The sequence below is a fragment of the Canis lupus genome, chromosome 7 (genome assembly GCF_003254725.2).
Source record: "Canis lupus dingo isolate Sandy chromosome 7, ASM325472v2, whole genome shotgun sequence".
Classification (NCBI taxonomy): domain Eukaryota; kingdom Metazoa; phylum Chordata; class Mammalia; order Carnivora; family Canidae; genus Canis; species Canis lupus.
The window spans coordinates 44,829,650-44,850,767 of NC_064249.1; the positions used below are offsets into that span (position 1 = coordinate 44,829,650).

At 42.9% G+C, this 21,118-nt stretch overlaps 1 protein-coding gene across 2 annotated transcripts in view; it reads left to right on the forward strand.

The window, feature by feature from the left end:
• The window catches only part of PSTPIP2 (proline-serine-threonine phosphatase interacting protein 2), a 64,630-nt gene that overhangs the window by 24,387 nt on the left and 19,125 nt on the right, over positions 1-21,118 (forward strand). Inside the window, exons 2-5 of one of the 2 annotated variants that reach the window (XM_025428999.3) lie at positions 11,180-11,280; positions 14,712-14,789; positions 16,185-16,219; positions 18,392-18,498. In XM_025428999.3, coding sequence (XP_025284784.1) covers positions 11,180-11,280; positions 14,712-14,789; positions 16,185-16,219; positions 18,392-18,498 — 321 coding nt within the window. Of the gene's footprint in view, positions 1-11,179; positions 11,281-13,657; positions 13,888-14,711; positions 14,790-16,184; positions 16,220-18,391; positions 18,499-21,118 lie in introns of those variants that run through there. The other variant, XM_025429000.3, reaches the window with a different exon arrangement.

Here is a 21,118-nt window from a genome sequence, read left to right on the forward strand (position 1 = left end):
AAATATAGGCTGGAAGCCACTCTGTATCAGTTTCTCAGTGATAGTTCTCATTCTTTTTTATAGGTGCATAGAACTTGATTGTGTGGATGTACCACCGTTTTTCAGCCACTCTCCTATGTATGAACATTTGGGTTGTTTACGAAATTTTGTAATTGCAGACAGCACTTCATTGAATAACCTGTGCATATATGAGCTTTGGTTTTGTTGGCGGTGTGTCTTCAGGGTAAATTCCTAGATGTAGGATAGGTGGATCAAATCACATAAACACACATGTGATTTGGTTAGATATTGCTGAATTCCCTCTCCTAGAGTTTGACATGATTTTCGTTCTCACCAGCAATGTGTGAAAGCAACTGTTCCCACAGTCTTGTCAACTAAATATGTTTCCTGCTTATTAATTTTGTCATTCTGATGGGTGAAGTTGTTTTCATTTACATTTCTCTTTTTTATAGCTGAGGTTGTATATTTTTCTATATATTTAAGGAATGCATACACATATAATAAATCATCTGTTCTGTATTTCTTGCCCATTTTCTGGTTCATTTTCCTTTACTTTTATTTTATTTTAGAGAGTTATTTATTTATTTTAGAGAGAGAGAGAGTACAAGAGGGAGGGGTAGAGGGAGAGAGAAAGAACCTCAAGCAGATTCTGCTCTGAGTGTGGATCCCCACACAGGGCTCAATCCCACGACCCTGAGATCACCACCTGGGCCAAAACCAAGTTAGACGTTTAGCCAACTGTGCCACCCAGGCACTCCATCCTTTTCCATCAATTTTAAAGAATTATTTATATATTAGGGATATTAGCCCTTTGGCTGTGATTTTATTGCAAGTATTTTACCTCTGTCAGTTTTATGTTGTTTATTATTATTTTTTGCTATGAAAAAGTTTATTCTTAGGTGGTCAGATATATAAGTTTTTTATTCCATTGCATTTGGATTTTATGTGATAGTTAGAAAACCTTTTGGAGTGTTTACTTCTAGTACTTGCCAGCCAGTTTCATGTTTTTACTTTGAGATCTCTGATCCATTTTTAATTTATTCTTGTGCACAGTGTGATGTTTGGATCTATTTTTATCATTTTTAAAATGGCTAACAGTTGTCCCAGCACCACTTATGAAAAAGTCCATTTTTGCCCCAATGATGTGAGATACTAGCTTTAGCATATATTATATTTCCACGTGTACTTGCATCTATTTCTGGACTTTATATTCTATTCCACTGGTCTGTTTGTTTATGCACTAGCCTCATAGTGTGTTAATTATGGAGGCTTTATATGTTTAACTATCTGGTAGGGCAAGCTTCGCTTCAGAACTTTTCCTTCTCAGTATTTTCTTGGCCATTTTTGCAGTTTTATGATTTCCATATGAACTTTGTTTAACCACATATGAAAAAATTTGTTGGCATTTTCATTGGGATAGCATTACAATTATAAATTAACTAAGAATGGGCATTTTAAGGACTGTGAGCCATCCTATCCAAAAACAATGAATATCTTTCCATTTGTATTATATCGTCTGCAAGTAGAGATGTATTCTTTCACAGTTCTGGAAGTCAAAAGTCCCAAATCAGCATCACTAAGATGAAATCAAGGTGTCAGAAGGGCCATACTCTTTCTTGTCGGGAAGAATGTGTTGCTTTTCTTTCCCAGCTTCTGGTGGCTCCTGGCATTTTTTGGCCTGTGACATATCACTCCAATCTTACCTCCGTGGTCATCTGGTCTTTCCTCTGTGATGTCAAATCTCCCTCTATTCCCTCTTAGGAGAACATTTGTGATTACATTTAGGGTACACCCTAATAATCCTGGATAATCTCCCCATTTCAATATTCTTAATGTAATCATAGCAGCAGACTTGTTTTCCATAGATGATAAAATTCATGGAGTCCAGGGATTAAGACCTGGGGTCTTTGGGGTCTATTATTCAGCCTACCACAGGCATCTATGGACAAAATCATGATTTTTCTGTCTAGATTTACTACAATGTTTTATTAGGTTAATAAATTTCCTAATACTAAACCAATTTTGCATTCCTGGAATAAATCCCACTTAGTCATACTACATTCTCTCTTTAATGTGGCATTGGATTATTTTTGCTAATATCTTATGAAGATTTATTATTTATTTATTTATTTGAGAGAGAGCAAGGCTCAGGAAAAGGGGAGGGGGAGGGGCAGAGAGCGAGACAATCTCAAGCAGACTTCCCGCTGAGCTTGGGGGGGGCGATCCCATGACCCTGAGATCTTGGCCTGACCTAAAACCAAGAGTTGGATGCTCACTGCCTGACCACTCAGGTGTCCCTATTTTTGCTAATATTTTATTTAGAATAATTTGATTACTGTTTATAAGTGATGTTGGTCTATAACCATTAAGTTTAAGTATTGTGTTATACTTGCTTTACAAGGTGAATTAGTACATTTTCTTTCATTTCGAATCAATTTTGGACCTTAGGAATACTTTTTTTTTCCTGATGGCTTAGTGGAATTCCATTCTCCTATGAAAACATCCAGTTCTGTTGCTTTTTTCTGCTTCTTGATTACTTTCTATTTCTTCTATGGAAATCTACCTGTTTAAACTTTCTATCTGAAATGGGGTCAATTTTTTTAAGTTGTATTATCAGAATAGGTTAATTTGGTCTTTTTAAAAAATGTCTTCTAAGTTTACAGTCTAGAGAAATCTGTTACCTCAATATTAAAAAATATATATATTCTATATTTTCTTCTTACATATTTATGAATTCCATGCTTAGACCATTACTTAATCAGGTATTTATTTTAGAGTATGATGTTAGAAAGGGCTCTATATTTAGTTTTTGGCAAAATGGAGTCATTGTCACAATAACACTTATTGAATAAGCCATCCTTTGCTTTCTGGTTTCAAATGCTTCCCTTATCATATATTAAATCTCCTGTGTACCTAAGACCATTTCTGGACTGTTGTTTGTATTTTATTTACTGGATTATCAATTCTCAATGTCAGTACCACACTTAAAAATTTTTTTTGTTACTTTATACTGTTTCTCATATGGTAGGGTAAGTCCTTACTCATTACTTACTTATGTTTTTAACATTTTCTAGGCTACTTTCATTCATCTGTTCTTTTTAGGTGGGCTTTGGAATGAAGTTAAATTTAAAGAAAAATCCCATTAAGATCTTGATTTTGACTGAAATTATTTTAACTTTATAGATTTACTTGAGGAGAATGGAATCTTTCCAATATTAGATTTTCCATCTCGGACTAGGGTGTATTTCTAGACATATTGTGAATTTTATCTTTTTTTTTGGTAATGTTTTATAGTCTTCCTTCAAAAAGACTTATTCCTAGGTATTTTATATGTTTTGTTCCTATGTGAATAGGATTTTGTTTCAAGTTATGTTCTTAAGTGGTTATTGTTGACATATACAAAAACTAATGCTTTAAAAGAAATAATTCAGTTCCTAGCTTTTCACTTAATAAAATAGAGGGTTTTCCAACTAGATACTTGTATCGTCTAGAAATAATGGCAGTTTCTGATACTTTTTGCCTGTCTGGAGTGAGAGAGTGGGAAGGGTGTGGAGGTGAAGGACATTTATAGGACTTTAGAGCTTTGTATAACCTTTTTTTTTCTTTCAATTTTTACCGTGGAAGCCCTGAGGGTGTCTAGGGACAGTAGCCCATTGCTGTTCTGGTCTTCATGTCCTTGCTAGGAGCCTGCTGCTGGGTGGAGTCCTCACCAGTTGTGGCTTTGGCACAAAAGTTAGAATCAGCTGCTCTGCTTGCATTCAGAGCAGGGCAGGGCACTGGCTGGGTTCCCATGGCCTTCAAACACCCAGCTGATTTTCCATGGTTGCTTCAGTTTCAGCCCTTGCTGATCTGAGCTTGAGGGTTTCCTAGGGCTTTGCTGGGAAAGTTTGTGGAATTTTTTCTGTTTTTCATGGGTGGGAATACTGGCTTCCATTCTCTGCCCATCTAGCCCCATTAGCTTTTCTTTTCTTTTTTTTTTTTTAATTTTTATTTATTTATGATAGTCCTACAGAGAGAGAGAGAGAGAGAGGCAGAGACATAGGCAGAGGGAGAAGCAGGCTCCATGCGCCAGGAGCCCGATGTGGGATTTGATCCCAGGTCTCCAGGATCGCGCCCTGGACCAAAGGCAGGCGCTAAACCGCTGCGCCACCCAGGGATCCCCCCATTAGCTTTTCATAGGACAGAAATTCCTACAAATTTCCAGCTCCCTCTTGGAGCCCTTCCCTACTTTCTATTGTTGTTATGGATCTCATTTGTTATTTTACTGAGGCCTGGGAACACGTGGGAGAGAAACAAGACCTCAAAAAAAAAAAAAAAAAAAAAAGAAGATCTTGCCACCTTATTTAAGGGATGGAGGTAGAGAAAAAGACTTCAGATTATAAATGTGATATAAATATTTTATAGAAAGTTTAGAAAATACAGAAATGTGGTAAAAATAGAATTGCTCTCCTTTTTTTCCTTATTAAACATTTTATTTATTTATTTGAGAGAAAGAAAGAGAGAATGGGGGGATGCGCAGAGGGAGAAGTATAGAGAGAATCTCAAGCAGACTCCTCCTCACTGAGTGTGAAGTGCGACATGGGGCTGGATCCCACAATCCTGAAATCATGACCTGAGCCGAAACCGAGTCAGGTGCTTAACCAACTGAGCCACCCAGACCCCCAGAAGAAAATTGCTTTGAACATTTTGGTGCACATCTTTCCGATCTTTTTTTTTTTTTTTTTCCTGATGCAGAGATTTGGCATCACACTCTTTCTTTCTTTCTTTCTTTCTTTCTTTCTTTCTTTCTTTCTTTCTTTCTTTCTTCTTTCGATTTTATTTATTTATTTAAGAGAGAGGGAGCAAGAGAGAGAAAGCATGGAAGTTGGGGTGAAGGGAGGAGGAGCAGACTCCCTACTGAATGGGGAGCCTGACTTGGGGCTCCATCCCAGAAGCCTGGGATCATGACCTGAGCCAAAGGCAGACACTTAACCAACTGAGCCAGCCAGGAGCCCCACACAGTTACTTTCAAATGTATTTTCAGTTGAGTCAGAGTTGCCTTTTTAATTGACCTGATGACTTATAGGAGGGACATTTCAGTATGTAAAAATGGATCCAGGTCAGATAGAGCTGGGGATGTGTGACTGAAAATTGGAGGAGGTGTGTGTGGGGGGGACCTTGTGGGCTTGCACAGCACAGCTGGAGTGGGAACTGGGGTGGGGTCCATTCTTGCCTTCAGAGTCCCCCATTATGGCTTAAGAGAAACCTTAAAGACACAAGCATGATATGATTTTGACTTTAGGTTTTAGGAACACATGGATGAAAATGGCAATTTCCATTATCCCTTGTTGAGGTCTCTCTGACACCTTTCCAGCTTCCACCTCTGATGATGACATACTTAATTTTGAATAGCTAACAGGCTACATTTATTTCACTGTTATCTGCTTTCAGTGAAAAAGTTCACATGGGTCCAAATACATAGGCTTTTTTGTTCATGTGGCCTGGTCTTGAGAAATTCAAACAAGTCTCTCTTCATTCCGTCAGTTTATGAAGCACTTGAGAAGCTCTAAAGCATAGTATCTCACTTAATCCTTACAATATTCCCTATTTTACGGCCTTGTAAATTAGCACGAAGGGAGACAGTTCTTAGGTCAAGGTTACATAGCTGGTGCAGTAGGATTTGAACTCAAACCCAAGTGTGGCATTAAAGCCTGGGTGTGTCCATGTAGAATTGCTGGGTGGGAGCAGGGTGCCTGTCCATGGAGTCCCCCACTCTCCACCTGGGGGTTGTAAATTGCAGCCCCACGTTGGGTGTAGAGATTATTTATTTATTTATTTATTTATTTTTTATTTTTAAAGGTTTTATTTATTTATTCATGAGAGACACACAGAGAGAGGCAGAGACACAGGCAGAGGGAGAAGCAAGCTCCATGCAGGGAGCCCAATGTGGGACTTGATCCTGGGACTCCAGGGTCACGCCCTGAGCTGAAGGCAGGCACTCAACTCCTGAGCCACCCAGGCATCCCTAGAGATTACTTAAAAACAAACAAAAAAAATCTTTAGAGTTGCTGTGAAGTGGACTGACAGAAAGTTAGCTATGATTCTTGTCCCCCAGGAAGAAAAGCTATATGGCTAAGTGGTTTATGAATAGAGACTTGGACTCTCAGTTTCTTGTCCTATAAATGAACATAACAACAATACCTGTGTCATAAGATGGTTATGAGAATTAAACAGGACATTCCACACATAATAGTCATTTGCTATTTGGAATGCAGCCAGAATTCAATGTATATTAGACCTAATTATTGATATTAATTCACAATAATTAATCCGTATTAGCTGATGAGGTGAGCTGGAACCATTTGGTTTTACCTCTTTGGGTAAAAGAGATGGGAAGGTGAGTAGGAAAGCAAGGTCCAGGTTGAGAGCACAGGGAGGTAGGAGGAAAACCTTGGTCTTTATCCTGAATCTGCTGTGGCGGGACAGCTCTTAATGAGTGAGAGAGATTTGGATATTATTGTGGGTTAAGGGTTAAAATCTTGCATTGTGGTTGGAGGCAGTGATAAGGAGACTCTCACTTCCTAGTGTCTTATTCTCTCCAGCTGTAAAACGGGGAACTAGCTCCGGTTTACCGACCGGGCTGTGACCCTGTCCTGCAAAGTGCAGCCCGTGTGCGTCTATGCCCAGGTCGGGGACCAAGGGCAGCTTATGTACTGAAGGCCAAGTCGGCAGCCCCGCCCCGTTCGCCCGCGGACTCTGGCTCGTAGGAGGCGTCAATGCCAATTTGCATCTTTTACTCAAAATGGGAGGTTTCAAAGTGAAGCGCAGACCGAGGAGTCTTTACCTGCCCTCTCTCCGCGCCGGTTCCGCAGCCGTGGTCCTGCCACCCCAGGCTGCCAGGTCTCTAGCTTCCCGGGCAGGTCCTGCTTTTCTCCATGTTCAGCTCCTCTGCGCAGGACCCTCGTGGCTCGTTTGTCTTTTGTCATTTCTGTGCAGCAGTTCTCAAACAGCATTGAGCTCAGGACCAGGAGGTCTGGCTGGGACCCGGGGGTGGTGGTGGGGGGCTGCCTGGCAGGTTCTGGCGCCAGTGGTCCTGGGAGCCCCACTTGGAGAAACTGTGTGAGGCAGACACCCGAGGGGGTGGTGAGGGGGTGCCACACACGGCCAGACGTGGGGACACTCTGGCGCAGCACCTGTCACTCAGATGGTTGCGTGGAGGCCACAGGTGCTCTTTGCTTCCCCGCTGCCTTCATGCCTTTCCATCTCTTTTACCCACATGGTTCCAGCTCACCTTATCAGCCCATATGGATTATTGTGAATTAATATTAATAATTAGGTCTCATGTACGGAAGCCATATGGTGGAAAAGGAGCCTGGAAATAAGTTCTCAGAGGCCCCTGCAGCCCGGGGCTCAGCTCTGGGTGGGAAGGAGTCGTGCATGTGCCTGGACTGAGTGAGTGAAAGCAGACCAGAGTGTTAGATCTGGGCTGGGGGGCTGTGGACAGTGGAGTTACCCTCCACCAGGCAGCCCACAGGCAGGCCAGCCAGACTGTTATTACTGTTCTTTCGTTCTCATGCCTGCTGATGTGGCATACGTGTGCTCACTGCTGGATCTGACAAATTTTTTGTCTTAAAAAATTGAAGGGCTTCTGTGGTTAAAGGACTAACCCATTGGTTGGAACTTGAATGCTGTTTACTTCTGTATAATTTGAGCATTATGAAGCCTTACGTTCTGGGTTTTGAGGAGGTTTGTTGGGTGCTTGGATACTTGTTTGTTGGGTGCTCTCCCTTCTTTATTGTCTCCCTGCCTCAGCCGGGACTTCAAGGCTAGGTCCACTTCCAGGGCTTAGTCAGTATTCCTTCTACTGACTATCTCCCACCCATTCTCCCTCTGAATCCTTATCCTTATCCTTTTTTTTTTTTTTTTTTTTTTTTTTTGCCTTTGGATTTTATTGAGGAGTAATCTACATAAGAGAAAATGCTCAGGTCAGTGAGTTTTGAAAACTGCATACATCTGTACAACCCACATCTCTCTAGGAAGATCTTGATAGGAATGCGGGTCACATGGGTGTATGCTTTTCCATCATTCCAGGAAGTTCCCTGAAGGGCCCTTCCCACTCCACCCTCAGTTTCTCTCCTGGCTCAGGTAGTCACTGTTATTTATTTTCCCATAGAAATAAGTCCTAGGACTGCCTGCCTGTCCTAAAATGCCATGTGAATGAGACTGCACAGCAAATACTTTTTGTATCTGGCATTTTCCACTGGCATAATGTCTTTGAGATCCATCCATGGGGTTTCATGAGTCAGTAGTTCTGTCTTTTTATTGCTGAATAGTATCCCACTGTATGAATATACCACAAATTGTTTACCATTCATCAGATGTTAGACATTTGGATTGTTTATAGTTTTGAGTTATTGTGTCTAACACTCCTGTGAACATTCTCCTGTTCACTCCTATGAACATTATGTGAACATTCTCGTGCAAGTCATTTTGTGGACATACGTTTTCATTTCACTTGGATAAACACTTAAGGGTGGAACTCTGGCTCATAGGGTATGTGTATGTTTATCTTCTTGAGAAATCGTCATTTTTCAAAATGTACCATTTTTCTACTCCGATCAGCAATGCATGAGAGTTCTGGTAGTTCAGCATTCCTGCCTACATTCAAATGCTGACATTTTAATTTTAGCTGTTCTAGTGGGCACAGAGTCAATATTACTGTGACTTTAATTTGAATTTCCCTAGAAGGTAAGCAATTTTTTTTAAAGATTTTATTTATTTATTCATGAGAGACACACACACACACACACAGAGGCAGAGACACAGGCAGAGGGAGAAGCAGACGCCATGCAGGGAGCCCGACGTGGGACTCAATCCCAGGTCTCCAGGATCACGCCCTGGGCTGAAGGCAATGCTAAACTGCTGAGCCACCTGGGCTGCCTGTAAGGAATTTTTCATGAACATTTTGGCCAATGGAATATCTTTTATGAAGCGTCTTTTTTTTTTAAGCTTTATTTATTTATTTTAGAGTCAGAGAGTGAGTGGGGGGAAGCCAAAGGGAGAGGGTGAGAGAGAATCTCAAGTAGACTCCCACTGAGCACGGAGTCCCATACGAGGCTCCATCCCACAACCCTGAGATCATGACCTGAGCTGAAACCAAGAGTCAGACGCTCAACAGACAGAGCCATCCAGGTACCCCTAGGAAGTGTCTTTTTATGAAGTGGCTTTTCAAAAAAAGATTTTATTTATTTATTTATGAGAGACACACAGAGAGGCAGAGACACAGGCAGAGAGAGAAGCAGGCTCCATGCAGGGAGCCTGATGCAGGACTTGGTCCCAGGATCCCGGGATCATGATCTGAGCCAAAGGCAGACACTCAACCACTAGGCCACCCAGGGGCCCCTGGAGTCTGTTTTTTTCTTCTCCTTGGATGTGTGTCTGGGTGGAACACAAGAGGTATTTTTACCCTGCAGAATTTTACTGTAAACCTTTGGGGTGCATCATATGAAGGTAGATGTTTTAGTTGTATGTGAATGTGTGTGCAAGAGTGGCCCAAGACTTGGAAGAAGCTGCAGGAACTTGCCGTAAAGTTGGGGCAGCAAAGTTTCGCATGTGGTGGATTCCGAACAGCAAATTCAGAAGCTGGGTGCTCCGAGAGCCCAGGGCAGCGGTATCAGGGCTACTCAGAGGAGGCTTCCAGAACACTCAGGGGCCGAGGGACTGAATTTGGATTCAGGAGGGGATAATGTAAATACTGTGTTAGGGTTGCTGCTGAGCGCTGCATTGCAGGTGACAGAAGCCAACCTGGCTGAGACAGAAGAGAAATGAAGCTTTGGTGGCTATTTCTTTAGGCTTCTTGAGACCTAAATCTGTGCTGGGACAACAACCAGAACTCATAGAATTAGAGGTATTTCTTACTTAGATTGAATTATGTGCCCGTGTGTAAAATTGACTATGCCGATAATAATCCATCTTTAAAAATGCAGTGTGAGTTACAGCCAGTTAGGTTTCTAAATGCCGTGTTGAAATCAGCCTCGAGCCTTGGTCCTGCTGGATCTTTCTGGGACCCTGTCTTGGAGACCAGGCCATGCAAGTGGCAGCAAAAGGAAGAGAGAAATTCTGTTTCTCCAATGCCCAGGGCTGAGTAGAGAGGTGTCTTCAGGAGTCTCCCAGGACCCCCCAACAGCAAGGTGGTACCTCCCTGAGCTGGCTGGGGGCTGGGAAGGGGTGGTGGCCTGGGCTGGGCTGGGGGTGGGTGTGTTCAGAGCTCCCCAGGGCACAACCCAGGGCAGCTTCACCAACTGCCTTAAGGAACTGGAGTCTGAAACAGGCAGCCTATTGTATGCATTTGGAGGTAGAAACCCAGAACCAGCCTCATTAGGGGACACTTTAGGGGATGTTCTTTAGGCCCTGATTTGTTGGTTTGAGGAGTGGAGGGACTTTGATTTAAAAAATGTACTGCCTCTGGGGCAACTGCTTGCGGGACTTAGATCGCTTCCTACAACCTCAGAGCAGCACAGTAGGATAAAATAAGTATAAATTGCTAATTTAAAATGAAAAAAAAAATCCTATTCTCCTTCTGCTCCCCTTTCCCCCAAATTGGGGTCAACCAGTGACCATGTGATGGATCACACTGGTTCCCCTTTGTGTTTCCTAGTGGGAAGCGATCCCCCTTTCCACTCCTGGGGCCTGGCTTCTGGCTCAGAGCTTCCTGCCCTTTAACAGGGATACCCTCCACCCTCGATCAGGCTTGTTGGCTGCGGGAAGAGGCGTCAGTGTCCAGCTCTGTGGCAAATCTAAGGACAGAGGGAAAACCGTGTCGCCCTGGTTAGGGCGGCCCTGCGTTGGGAGGAGGCCTCCATGAAGTGGGAGTTCCTGCGCCCTGCCCTGGTCTGACCCATACCCGGGGTTGGGGGGCCCACAGTGGGACGGGGCCCGGCCAGCTCCCTCATCTATGTACTCTCCATGTCCTGTTACTTTCTGTTTCGTGGCCCTCCCATTTCATAACTTTGACAATTTTCCCATGGCCGCATGCACTCTGACTTCTTCTATTTTGTTCTCTTTGGTCACAACTGTCTGGTTGGTGAAGCACTTCAGAAACTTCCCAGCTCCGGCTTCCCCCTGTGCTCTGCCCTGTGCCCCCTTCAGGCTCGGGGTGGTCATCCTGCCTCTGCTCTGACACCATGTCCTCTGTCCCCAGAGCTCAGACATCCTCAGCACCGCGGGCTACGACTGCATCATCCAGCACCTGAACAACGGCCGGAAGAACTGCAAAGAGTTTGAAGACTTTTTAAAAGAAAGGTACTTGCTCTTCTTCCTCGAAGGTGGAGGGGAAGCCGAAACACTCCCACCCACAGGAACAATTTACAACTTTCTGTTTCTTTTTCGGGGTTCACAGGCCCTCTGCTCTGGGTTATGGAATGATACCCACGGTGTAAATGGTTAGGTGTGTCCTAAAGGCCTTAGGAATCATCAGCTTGAGAGATGAGGTTTATAAATGAAACGGCAAATGAAATAGAGTAAAATGTGAAGTGGGGTGATATGCAGAGCACTTACGACCTCACGGGAGGGGGAGATCATGGAAGACGAGTCAATAAAGGAAAATATATGGAAATAAAAAATTATTAAATATATTTTTTAAAGATTTTATTTATTTATTTGAGACAGAGAGTGTGTGAGCATAAGAAGGGGGAGAGGCAGAGGGAAAGGGAGAAGCAGACTCCCCGCCGAAAACTGAGCCACCCAGGCACCCCCAAATTATTAAATACTTATGTTTTTAGTATATGGTCACTTTTCTCCAGGAGTTTTACTTTTAATATTTATTTATTTATTCATGAGAGACATACAGAGAGAGGCAGAGACATGGGCAGAGGGAGAAGCAGGCTCCCCGCAGGGACCCCGATGTGGGACTCGATCCTGGATTCTAGGATCACGACCTGAGCTGAAGGCAGGCACCCAACCACTGAGCCACCCAGGGATCCCACTCCAGGAGTTTTATAGCAAAAGAAACCAGTCCCATGTTGTCCGATTTTGGGGAAGAATCTGCTGGCATGAGATCAGTGTCAGACACACATGCCCTGGGTGTGGGGGTCTGAGGCCTTGGATCCAGTGGCCTGCCTGGTCTCTGGGCTTCCTTTCTGCTCGTAGGAGGCTGCTGTCATGAAGGGAGCACGCACTCCTCCCCTGTGTCCCATGCAGAGATGACTCCCATGAAGGAGCACAGCCCTCATCAGGTTTTGGGAGCCTAGCCTTTCCTCCTGCTCTGTGAGTGGGAAGTGCTCATGGTGTCTGGGGCCTGGTCTGCTGAGTCTGGACCAGGGTCTCATATTGCTGACCCGTTCTCCTTGGGTCTTGAACATTATTTCTTTGAGCTGCTGTAAATTCCAGGCAGAACCCTGGCCTATTTGGGGTTTGGACAGGCTGGAGGCAAAACCTGCAAACACAAGGGTGAAGGTAACAGCGGTCTGTCATATATTGCTATTTTGAGTTCACTAGATATAATGCACAAACATTTATAAAATTTCATAAATTTGTAAATATTTTGTGATTAGGTGGCTAACCACGCACAAATGTAGTGTCCCATGCTGCTCTGGAATGCTGTCTTTCTCGTATCTGTCTGGCTGGAGCCCAGGCTCTGGCTCAGTATGTGCTCTCCAATGATTGGTCCCCAGTAAGTCCTGGATGACTCACTGTAACACAAGTAAATAACAAAACAGTAACCATCCTTCAGTAAGTTGAAAATTCACCTAGTTTACCCTTCTGTCAGCTGGAAAGGCATGATGATGACAGTCACCAGGAACATCTGAGCAGCTGAATGCTAATCGTATATGGAGCACTTGCCTCGTGCTACCATCTTTGTTGCAGCATCTCTGTCAACATAGCATTGGAGTTCAGCATCCCTTCAAAAATTTCTCTTTGACTCATGTTGACTGCACGAGGTGTTATTTATGTTTCCTTTGCATGGAAGAGCAGTTTTTAAAATGTTTTCATTTATTTTATTTGAGAGAGAGAGAGAGAGCGCGCGCGTGCAAGCATGGGGAAGGGCAGAGGGAGAGGGAGAGAGACTCTCAAGCAGACTCCCAGCTGAGTGTGCAGCCTGACACAGGGCTCAACCTCACCATCCTACAATCACGACCTGAGCTGAAACCAAGAGGGGGTGCTTAACTGACTGAGCCACCCGGGCACCCCGGAAGAGTACTTTTTTGAATGAAGTTGGATTATCAACTTACCATAGGAATCTAGAAAGTGACAGCTCCAGAAGTATCACAGACACAGACCCTGTGTTTTTGACTTATCAGTGCTGGCCAGAAGGGCAAGGGACTAAACTTTCTGGGAGGATATGCTTGGCCTTTGCACACAGCTGTTCTTTCCCACCCTTTACTTTCTATTTCATAATTCTCACTCAGTACACCTACTCTCTCTGTTCCCACCAGAGTTTATTAGTATGCTTTTAGTGTCTCCACCTCGACATCTTTACTCCATCATTTCCTCACCCGGATGTTCTCTTCATCCTTCAAAGTCCAGGTCAAATTCCCACCCCTCCCCTCCCCCTCCCTCCCCTCTTCCTCCCCCCTCCCCACTCACCCCCTTTTCTCCTCCCCCTCTTCCTCTCCCCTTTTCCCCCCTCCCCCCTTCTTCCCTTTAGGAAGAATTCTACAGAACATTCCAGTCTGAGGTCTTCTACTGGTTAATAATGAAATGAACCTGTTTTGTCACTGGTACCTCAAGCCCATGGGCTCTCTCATCCCTTGAACCCCAGGTTGGGCCAGCTGACATACTGAGCTACCAATAGGAGCAGGAAATGAGGACTAGAAAAATGAGGATGATCATCTTGCAGCGTAGCTAAGGGGCGATTAAATGAGATTATATTAATAGCTGCCAATTATTGAAGGCTTGCCAGATACCCATGTAAGCTACCATATATTTTGTACATATTATCTCATTAGTTTTCCTAATAACCCTGTGGAGGAGTTTTATCATCCTTATTTTACAGTTGAAGAAACTGAGGTTCAGCGAAGTTATATAACTTGCCTAAGGTCAGACAGCTAAGAAAGGATAAGTCTGGCATCACACCTGGGAAAACTGGGCCACAGTATACCTGCTACCATACCTGGGACACCATAGTGGTGGGGAATAGGGATGCTTGGTGCTTTAGGCAGACCATGCTACACCCAGGCACAGTCAGTTGTTTTTGTGAAACTTGCCAACTGCAGAGTTTATATTCTGAAATTTCCCTCTTGTATTTGAATTGACCATGAATGAGGCACTCCATATAGGATGGTAAAGAGGACACTCTTTGAGAACATGGGAGGAGGGTGGGCCTCAGGAGTGTAGCATTTAATGGAAATATCTCTTACTCTATGTGTGCGTATATATATATATATATATATACACACACACGTATATATACATATGTATATATATATATATTTTTTTTTTTTTGTAAATAAATCCTTGGGTCATAGTTTTGAATAGTCAGTCTGTAATGTGTTAGCCTGTGCTGGTCAGGGGGCCATATTTAGTTTTGCCATACTGGTGACTTAGAGTTGAAGGCTGCTGGTCTTCTCACAATTCTTCCTGTCAGGTAGAGGGAGTTTTGAATCTAGAGAATGGTGTTATATCTGAGCTTCTCCCATCAGAGGAGTAGTTTTGCCCTCAAGGAGAGTGCCATGTGTTTTAACTGAGAATCAGCCCCAACAAGGACTCAGAGCTCTATCTTCTGTTCCCCTCAGGGCATCAATTGAAGAGAAATATGGCAAAGACCTTCTCAACCTCTCTAGGAAGAAGCCCTGTGGACAGTCGGAGATCAAGTAGGTGCCACGCTTCTTTCCAGGTTCCAGGTTGATCAATGGTGCCAGGAGCCCCCATTGCTTCAGCAGACAGAGCTGGCCAGTGGGATGAAGTGTGTTGGATGAAACAGTTTTTCATAATTTTTTTTTCTCCCTTATTCTCAGTTGTGAAAAATACAGAAAAATAGAAGTCTCAAATGGACTGTGAAGCCACAAACCAGGAGTAAAACTTTCTAGATTTTCATTGAAGTCTTTTTCTATATATACTTTTTCATAGGGAGTATTATACTATATATAATTTTATACTAGACATTTAATAGAGGGACTTATGCACACATACATGCACGCACACTTGTTTGTGACAATTCTGAGAGACAGTCTTTGCGCCATTTTATACTTCTCGCAACTGATGTGAGGTTTCTATACAATTATATATTCTACTATCACTCACTGATACAGAAATGACCTTAGGACTCCCTCTCTCTCATCTGCAGGGCTGGCTTCGTGGGCAGTCATACAGAAGCCCACGCTTCGAAGAGCTTCCTAATAGGTTTGATGGTCTTTGCCATCCCCATTTTGAAATTCTGATTTATAAACAAGGGGCCCCACGTTTTCATTTTGCAGTGGACCTCACAAATTCCATAGCCCATCCTACTCATATGGAAATTTCTAGATTCCTTCTCTGAAGTAAATATATTGAGGGAGGCTTGGGAGAAATAATTTGGGGTAGACTTTTGCAGGCCTCTGCAGTCCTAATCACATTACACACTGACCTGCATTCTGCTTTGATTGATGAATGAATGACAAAGAAGGTGATCAGGAGCCACACTTTGAACCCTTCCTTTATTGGCTTGTACCTACATTTCTTTTTTTTTTTTTTTTTTTTAAATTTTATTTATTTATGATAGTCACATAGAGAGAGAGAGAGAGGCAGAGACACAGGCAGAGGGAGAAGCAGGCTCCATGCACCGGGAGCCCGATGTGGGACTCGATCCCGGGTCTCCAGGACCGCGCCCTGGGCCAAAGGCAGGCGCCAAACCGCTGCGCCACCCAGGGATCCCTGTACCTACATTTCTAATGATCATACTTTAAAGAAGGACTAGTATTCTTATGAGAAAGGAACCATAACTCCTTTTTTACCATTGGGGGAAATGAAGCGTAAGGAAGTTTAGCATTTTGCTCTACCCCAGTGGACAGTGGAGAATTTATAATGCCTGTGCCTTGGGATTGAGAGAGGAAGAAAGAGGAGACAGTGAGCTGCAAAAGTCTTGATCCTTTGCTGTCCTCCCAAGCTCATGGGCGAAGATGAGTCTACAGGCTGTGAGATGCGGGCAGAGAGAAGCGTGCGGTGGTATTATAATAAGACTGTACAGCCAGTTTCCAGAACTGAAATTATATATGTGCTTGTTTTTTTAGCACCCTGAAGCGGGCCCTGGAAGTCTTCAAGCAGCGTAAGTGATTCTCTAAACTGTATTTGCAAGTGCTGGATCTGTCTGTTGTCAATGGTGAATGGTAGGTTTTAATTTGAACAGCAGTCTCAGATTGGGTAAAGAAAAAAATTGGAGCAGCTCCCAAGGTGACAAGTAGCTCTGCAGAGTTGAAATGAGCAGAAGCCATCTTCCATACCTTCGCATCATGATGTGCATTTGACTCACTTAGAGCAATGGTTCTCACACTTGGAATCCAGGGCAAGATGCTGGCACTTTGGTCTTCAAGGGGTCCTGTCCAGTTCTTCTCCTCCTCCGCCTTAGACAACTATCAAGGAGATAGTAAACATCTGAACTTTCACTTCCCACTGATAAGCAGTTATTGGTGACTTAGTGAATCTATTGGTGAATGACTCCAGATGTTTTTATGCAATTAAACCTATAAATAAATATCTCTATTCATATAAATAAATAGGATGATACCGTGGCAGTGGTTCCGAGTCTATGGAGTGAGGGCAGAGCCTATGTTTTAAGATCAGTTTTGAAATGAAAACATCAATGTTTTCATGCTAGCAGTTTGGTATATATCTCTCTCTAGACTTTCTTCCATGCATTTATAATTTCTTTTTTTTTTTTTTTAAAGATTTTATTTATCTATTTGACAGAGAGAGAGAGAGAGAACACACAAGCAGGTGGAGGGGCAGAAGGGAGGGAGGAGCAGGTTCCTCACTGAGCAGGGAGCCCTATTCAGGGCTTGATCCCAGGACCCTGGGATCATGATTTGAGCCAAAAGCAGACACTTAGCCCACTAAGCCACTCAGGAGCCCCTCTCTTTCTTTCTTAATTTGCAAAGATGCACATATACATAGAAGTGAGTTTTTATATAAATGAGATCATACTACACCTATCTCTCTACAATTTGTTTTTCTTAACAATATTCTCTAAGCATCTTCCCATTTCAGATCATTTAGCTCTGCCTCATTCTTGCACATTTGAAAGTTTTGAGAGGCCCCTGGCTGGCTCAGTTAATGGAGCATGTGACTCTTGATCTCATGGGGTTGTGAGTTGAAGCCCCACATTGGGTTTGGAATCACTTAAAAATGAAATCTTTTAAAAAAAAAAGAAAGAAAGTTTTGATCCTACACAATGCCAAACTTCTCCCAGAAGAGTTGGACTGATTTTTCCCTCCACTGAAAGTGCTGTTTTTCCCCCATGCTTGCCAAAATGAAGAATTTTCACACTGTAAAAAATTTCCCCAACTGAAAAGCAAAAAATTATATACTTCTAGGGTTTCAAATTTTTTATTTTTTTCAGTAGCTTTAGGGCTGAATACATTTTCAAATGTTTATTGTCATTTAGCCAATCTTTTAAAAAATGTCATGTTTTTAACCAATTTTCTTATACTGGAATATATATTTTTTTCTTTTGATTTGTGAAAGCTCTTATGACATAGCTATTTACTCTTTGTTATATAAATTACTGATATTTTTCCAATTTGTCATGTATATTTGAACCTTGCTTAAGGTTATTTTGACGCACACAAGTTTAACATTTTTTCTTAGGTCAGATCTGTCCATCTTTCTAGCTTTAATGTCATGCTTCAATTTGTTTTCTTAGAATCAGTAAAATAAGAGTTTTGTTGTGGTGGTTATAAAGGGAAGCCATGCTCATTGCAAAGATCTTAGAAAATAAGGGGAAAAAAATCACCAATAGTCTTTCTATCTAGAAATAACTATCAATAGCCAAAATTCCCGTGCGTGACCTTTATTACCAATGCTCAGGCCCATGTTAGAGATGGAAAGACTGTCAGAGTCATCTAATGAGAAATAAGTATTGAATTTGAAATTGCGGTGGGTTTAGTGGTGTCTTCTAGCACGTAAGCTCCATGAGCTGGGGCCTTGGCTGTTTGTCTTCCCAGCCCTGGGCACACACTAGGGACACACACACTGGGCACACACACACTCCTTCCATGGTAGGAGGCTAAGCTAAAGATTTTCTAGCTTTGGTCTTGGTGGCCAGGGCAATGCTGGCACATGGAAGGGCTCAAGAAATGTGGTGACCAAGTGAAGTAGGTTCGTTTTACCGCTTGCTCCAGTATTTTGTGTACACATTTTGTGTAGTCTTGTATATTTGAATTCAACATTTGTCGATCTTGTTTATTGTTTTTTCTTTTTGTTTTAAAAATTATTTTTGCAGAGATAGACAGTGTGGCACAATGTCACATTCAGCTTGCCCAGACCCTAAGAGAAGAGGCCAGGAAGATGGAAGAATTCAGGGAGAAGCAAAAGCTACAACGGAAAAAGGTTGGATTTGCATCTAAGATGCATGTTAAGATGTTGCTTTTCCTATGGCAGAAAACTGCAGGCTCATTTGTTCGCCAAACTCCTTGGCTCATTCGTACCTTCATGCAGCCATGTTCTTCTTTTAACCTATGAGATTATTTATCGGGAAGCCATGTGGAGACCCAGTCTAGATGGTCAGTTCTCTTTGAATTCTTGCAGGATTTAGGGGTCTGGCCTGCCTTCCTCTTCTTTTCGTATCTGCTGCCACTATTCAGACTGTGACTGGCAAGGGGGAACCCTCTGTCTTCAGTAGAGTCTTGGGCATTTGACCTGGAGGGGCTCCCAGACCACACTCCCTCCTGGACGAGGCAGTAAGGGAAGGATAAGATGTGGAGAAGACTCCCATTCTCCCAGAGACCATGTAGTCCAAATGCCCTGTTTTACAAATAGGGAGACCAAGGCCCTGGGAAATCCAAGTCCTTTTTGTCTTCAGATCAAGTGTACATAGGCTCTTTTCCATTGATGAAATTTACTCTGTCCAACTACATGGAAGGAGATGGAGTAAGCAGGAGTTAATAAAACTGGCAAACATTTAAGAAGTTATAAGGATCAAGAAAAGAAGTCCAGATTTATAGCAGTAAAGTGTTCCTTAGACTAGACCAGCCACTATTCTGACTCCTTTCTATTTTGTTCCTAAATGACTTATATATTCGGGTTAGCCTGAATAGGGCCCTTCTCCAATTTCCTTTTTTATATCTGGTCTATAAGATTGGAACCTCAGCTTCACATGGGACACAAGCTCCTTCCTATTTGGCATCCAAAGATTTCTAGCCAGGTCTCCCCAGATAGCTTTGCATGGACTTTTTGGAAATCCGTCTTCATCCTGGCTCCTGACCATTGGAAGGTCATTGTCTAATAGTAAAGCATCCCGCTGTTAAGGCTGATTCTACTCGTACATCAGTCTTAGCAACTTTCCCTGTGGTTCTAAGTCAGAGTCTAATTGCAGCTTCTTTGGTGACCACTAGGCATGTGGCAGCATCTTAAAAGCCTGACTGCCTTCATCTGTTGTCATTTCCTGAGCTGCTCTTACAGCTGTGCCTCTTGTTAGGAAGGAAGGGTGGAAACTAACATTTAAAGAACACCGTATTGAGTGGTTTTATACACACTCATGCTTCATGTATCAGGTTTGAGAAGGGTATCTGGCTTCAGATATTTTTCAGAGCAGAAATACTATGGGTATTACACCCACCCATTGGATAGTCACACTGTTTTTGGCTGACATTACCAACCCTGCCCAAAAATTGAATCACAATTTTTCAGGGGTAAAATGCCTTAGATGATCAGAGTCACTGAGTACATGATTTCCGATAAGAGGAGCAGAGGGTCATTTCCTCATGTTCCCAACTGCCTTCGGTAGCCTTGGTCATTTCAGGGAGAGTTTTGTTGGTTTTGCAAGGCTTCTGGAACTTCCCCTCCTAACAAGTTACAAAGACCAAATTCTCATAGCTAGAAGAATGTGTTCTGAATTTTGTTAAGTAAGCGAGGAGCCAGTGTTCAATCCGCTGCTGTCTTCCCAATTTCCTATGTTCTGTGGGCTCTCTATAGCAGGAAAATGCCTTCTGAGCTTTCTTGGAGAAGCCCAAAGTTTATTAATAAATTTGTAGTTCTTTGTGTCACAGTGAACTCTGGTTTGTAGCACTTCCGTATTTAGATACTTTTTTTTTTTTTTTAATCAAACTTTGGGAGAAAATGTGTCAGTGGTAACTTCTCATTTTCACTGGCCAAACCCTGCCTGCCTTGGTCTTCCACTTTTTAGAAATTAAGCCATTTCCACTTATTGGGGAAAGCCATCAGCTGGTTTCTTTTAGTAGCTTGGAGGAGGGGAGGTGCAAGTAGAATGGCTGATCAGAAGTTAATGGTGTACTCACTTAAACAACTAGATTTCTGTGGGTGGTGAACGATACAAACATGGTCACCATTCCTTCATGGAGTGTAGAACATGGTCAGAGACTGATGTGACATGGCCATCATGATAAAGTGTGATGAACCTTAATTAATAGGGAAGATGAGGATCCCACCTGAGCATGTGGTGGGGACATCTGACCTCATCAGGGAGGCTGGAAGGCCTCCTGGGGGAAGATCTTTTAGCTTGTCCCTTGAAGGGACAGCACACGGTCAGGAACTCTCCTCTGGTGCCCACATTCCATTCTATGCTCTCAGCTAAGATTGCGAGGATCAGGGCAGAATGTTGCTCTGCCTGTGTAGTGAGCAACCTCTGAAGAAAGGAACTTCCTGAGTGATGCAGAATGACCGGCTTTCTGAATACAGTCTGAATGTGGACAGACAGACAAAAAGACCACTAAGCAGCTATTCCAGTAATTTACCACAGGGGCATTGGGGTCCTTTATAATATCCCATCCTTCTTTACCTTACCCTCTTGCTTTTCCCCACCTTAGAGCAGAGGTGATAGTTCTTGCACTACTTTGTCTTATCAATAATACAACAATTAGATTTCCATTGGGTTTGGCCATAGAAGACCTGCCATGAGTAGGTCACTCTGTAAGTGAATATGAACCTGAGGAGATTTTAATCAAAGTGATGTAGCAGACAGAGCTGGACTTGGTGTCACTGGATGGCCTGG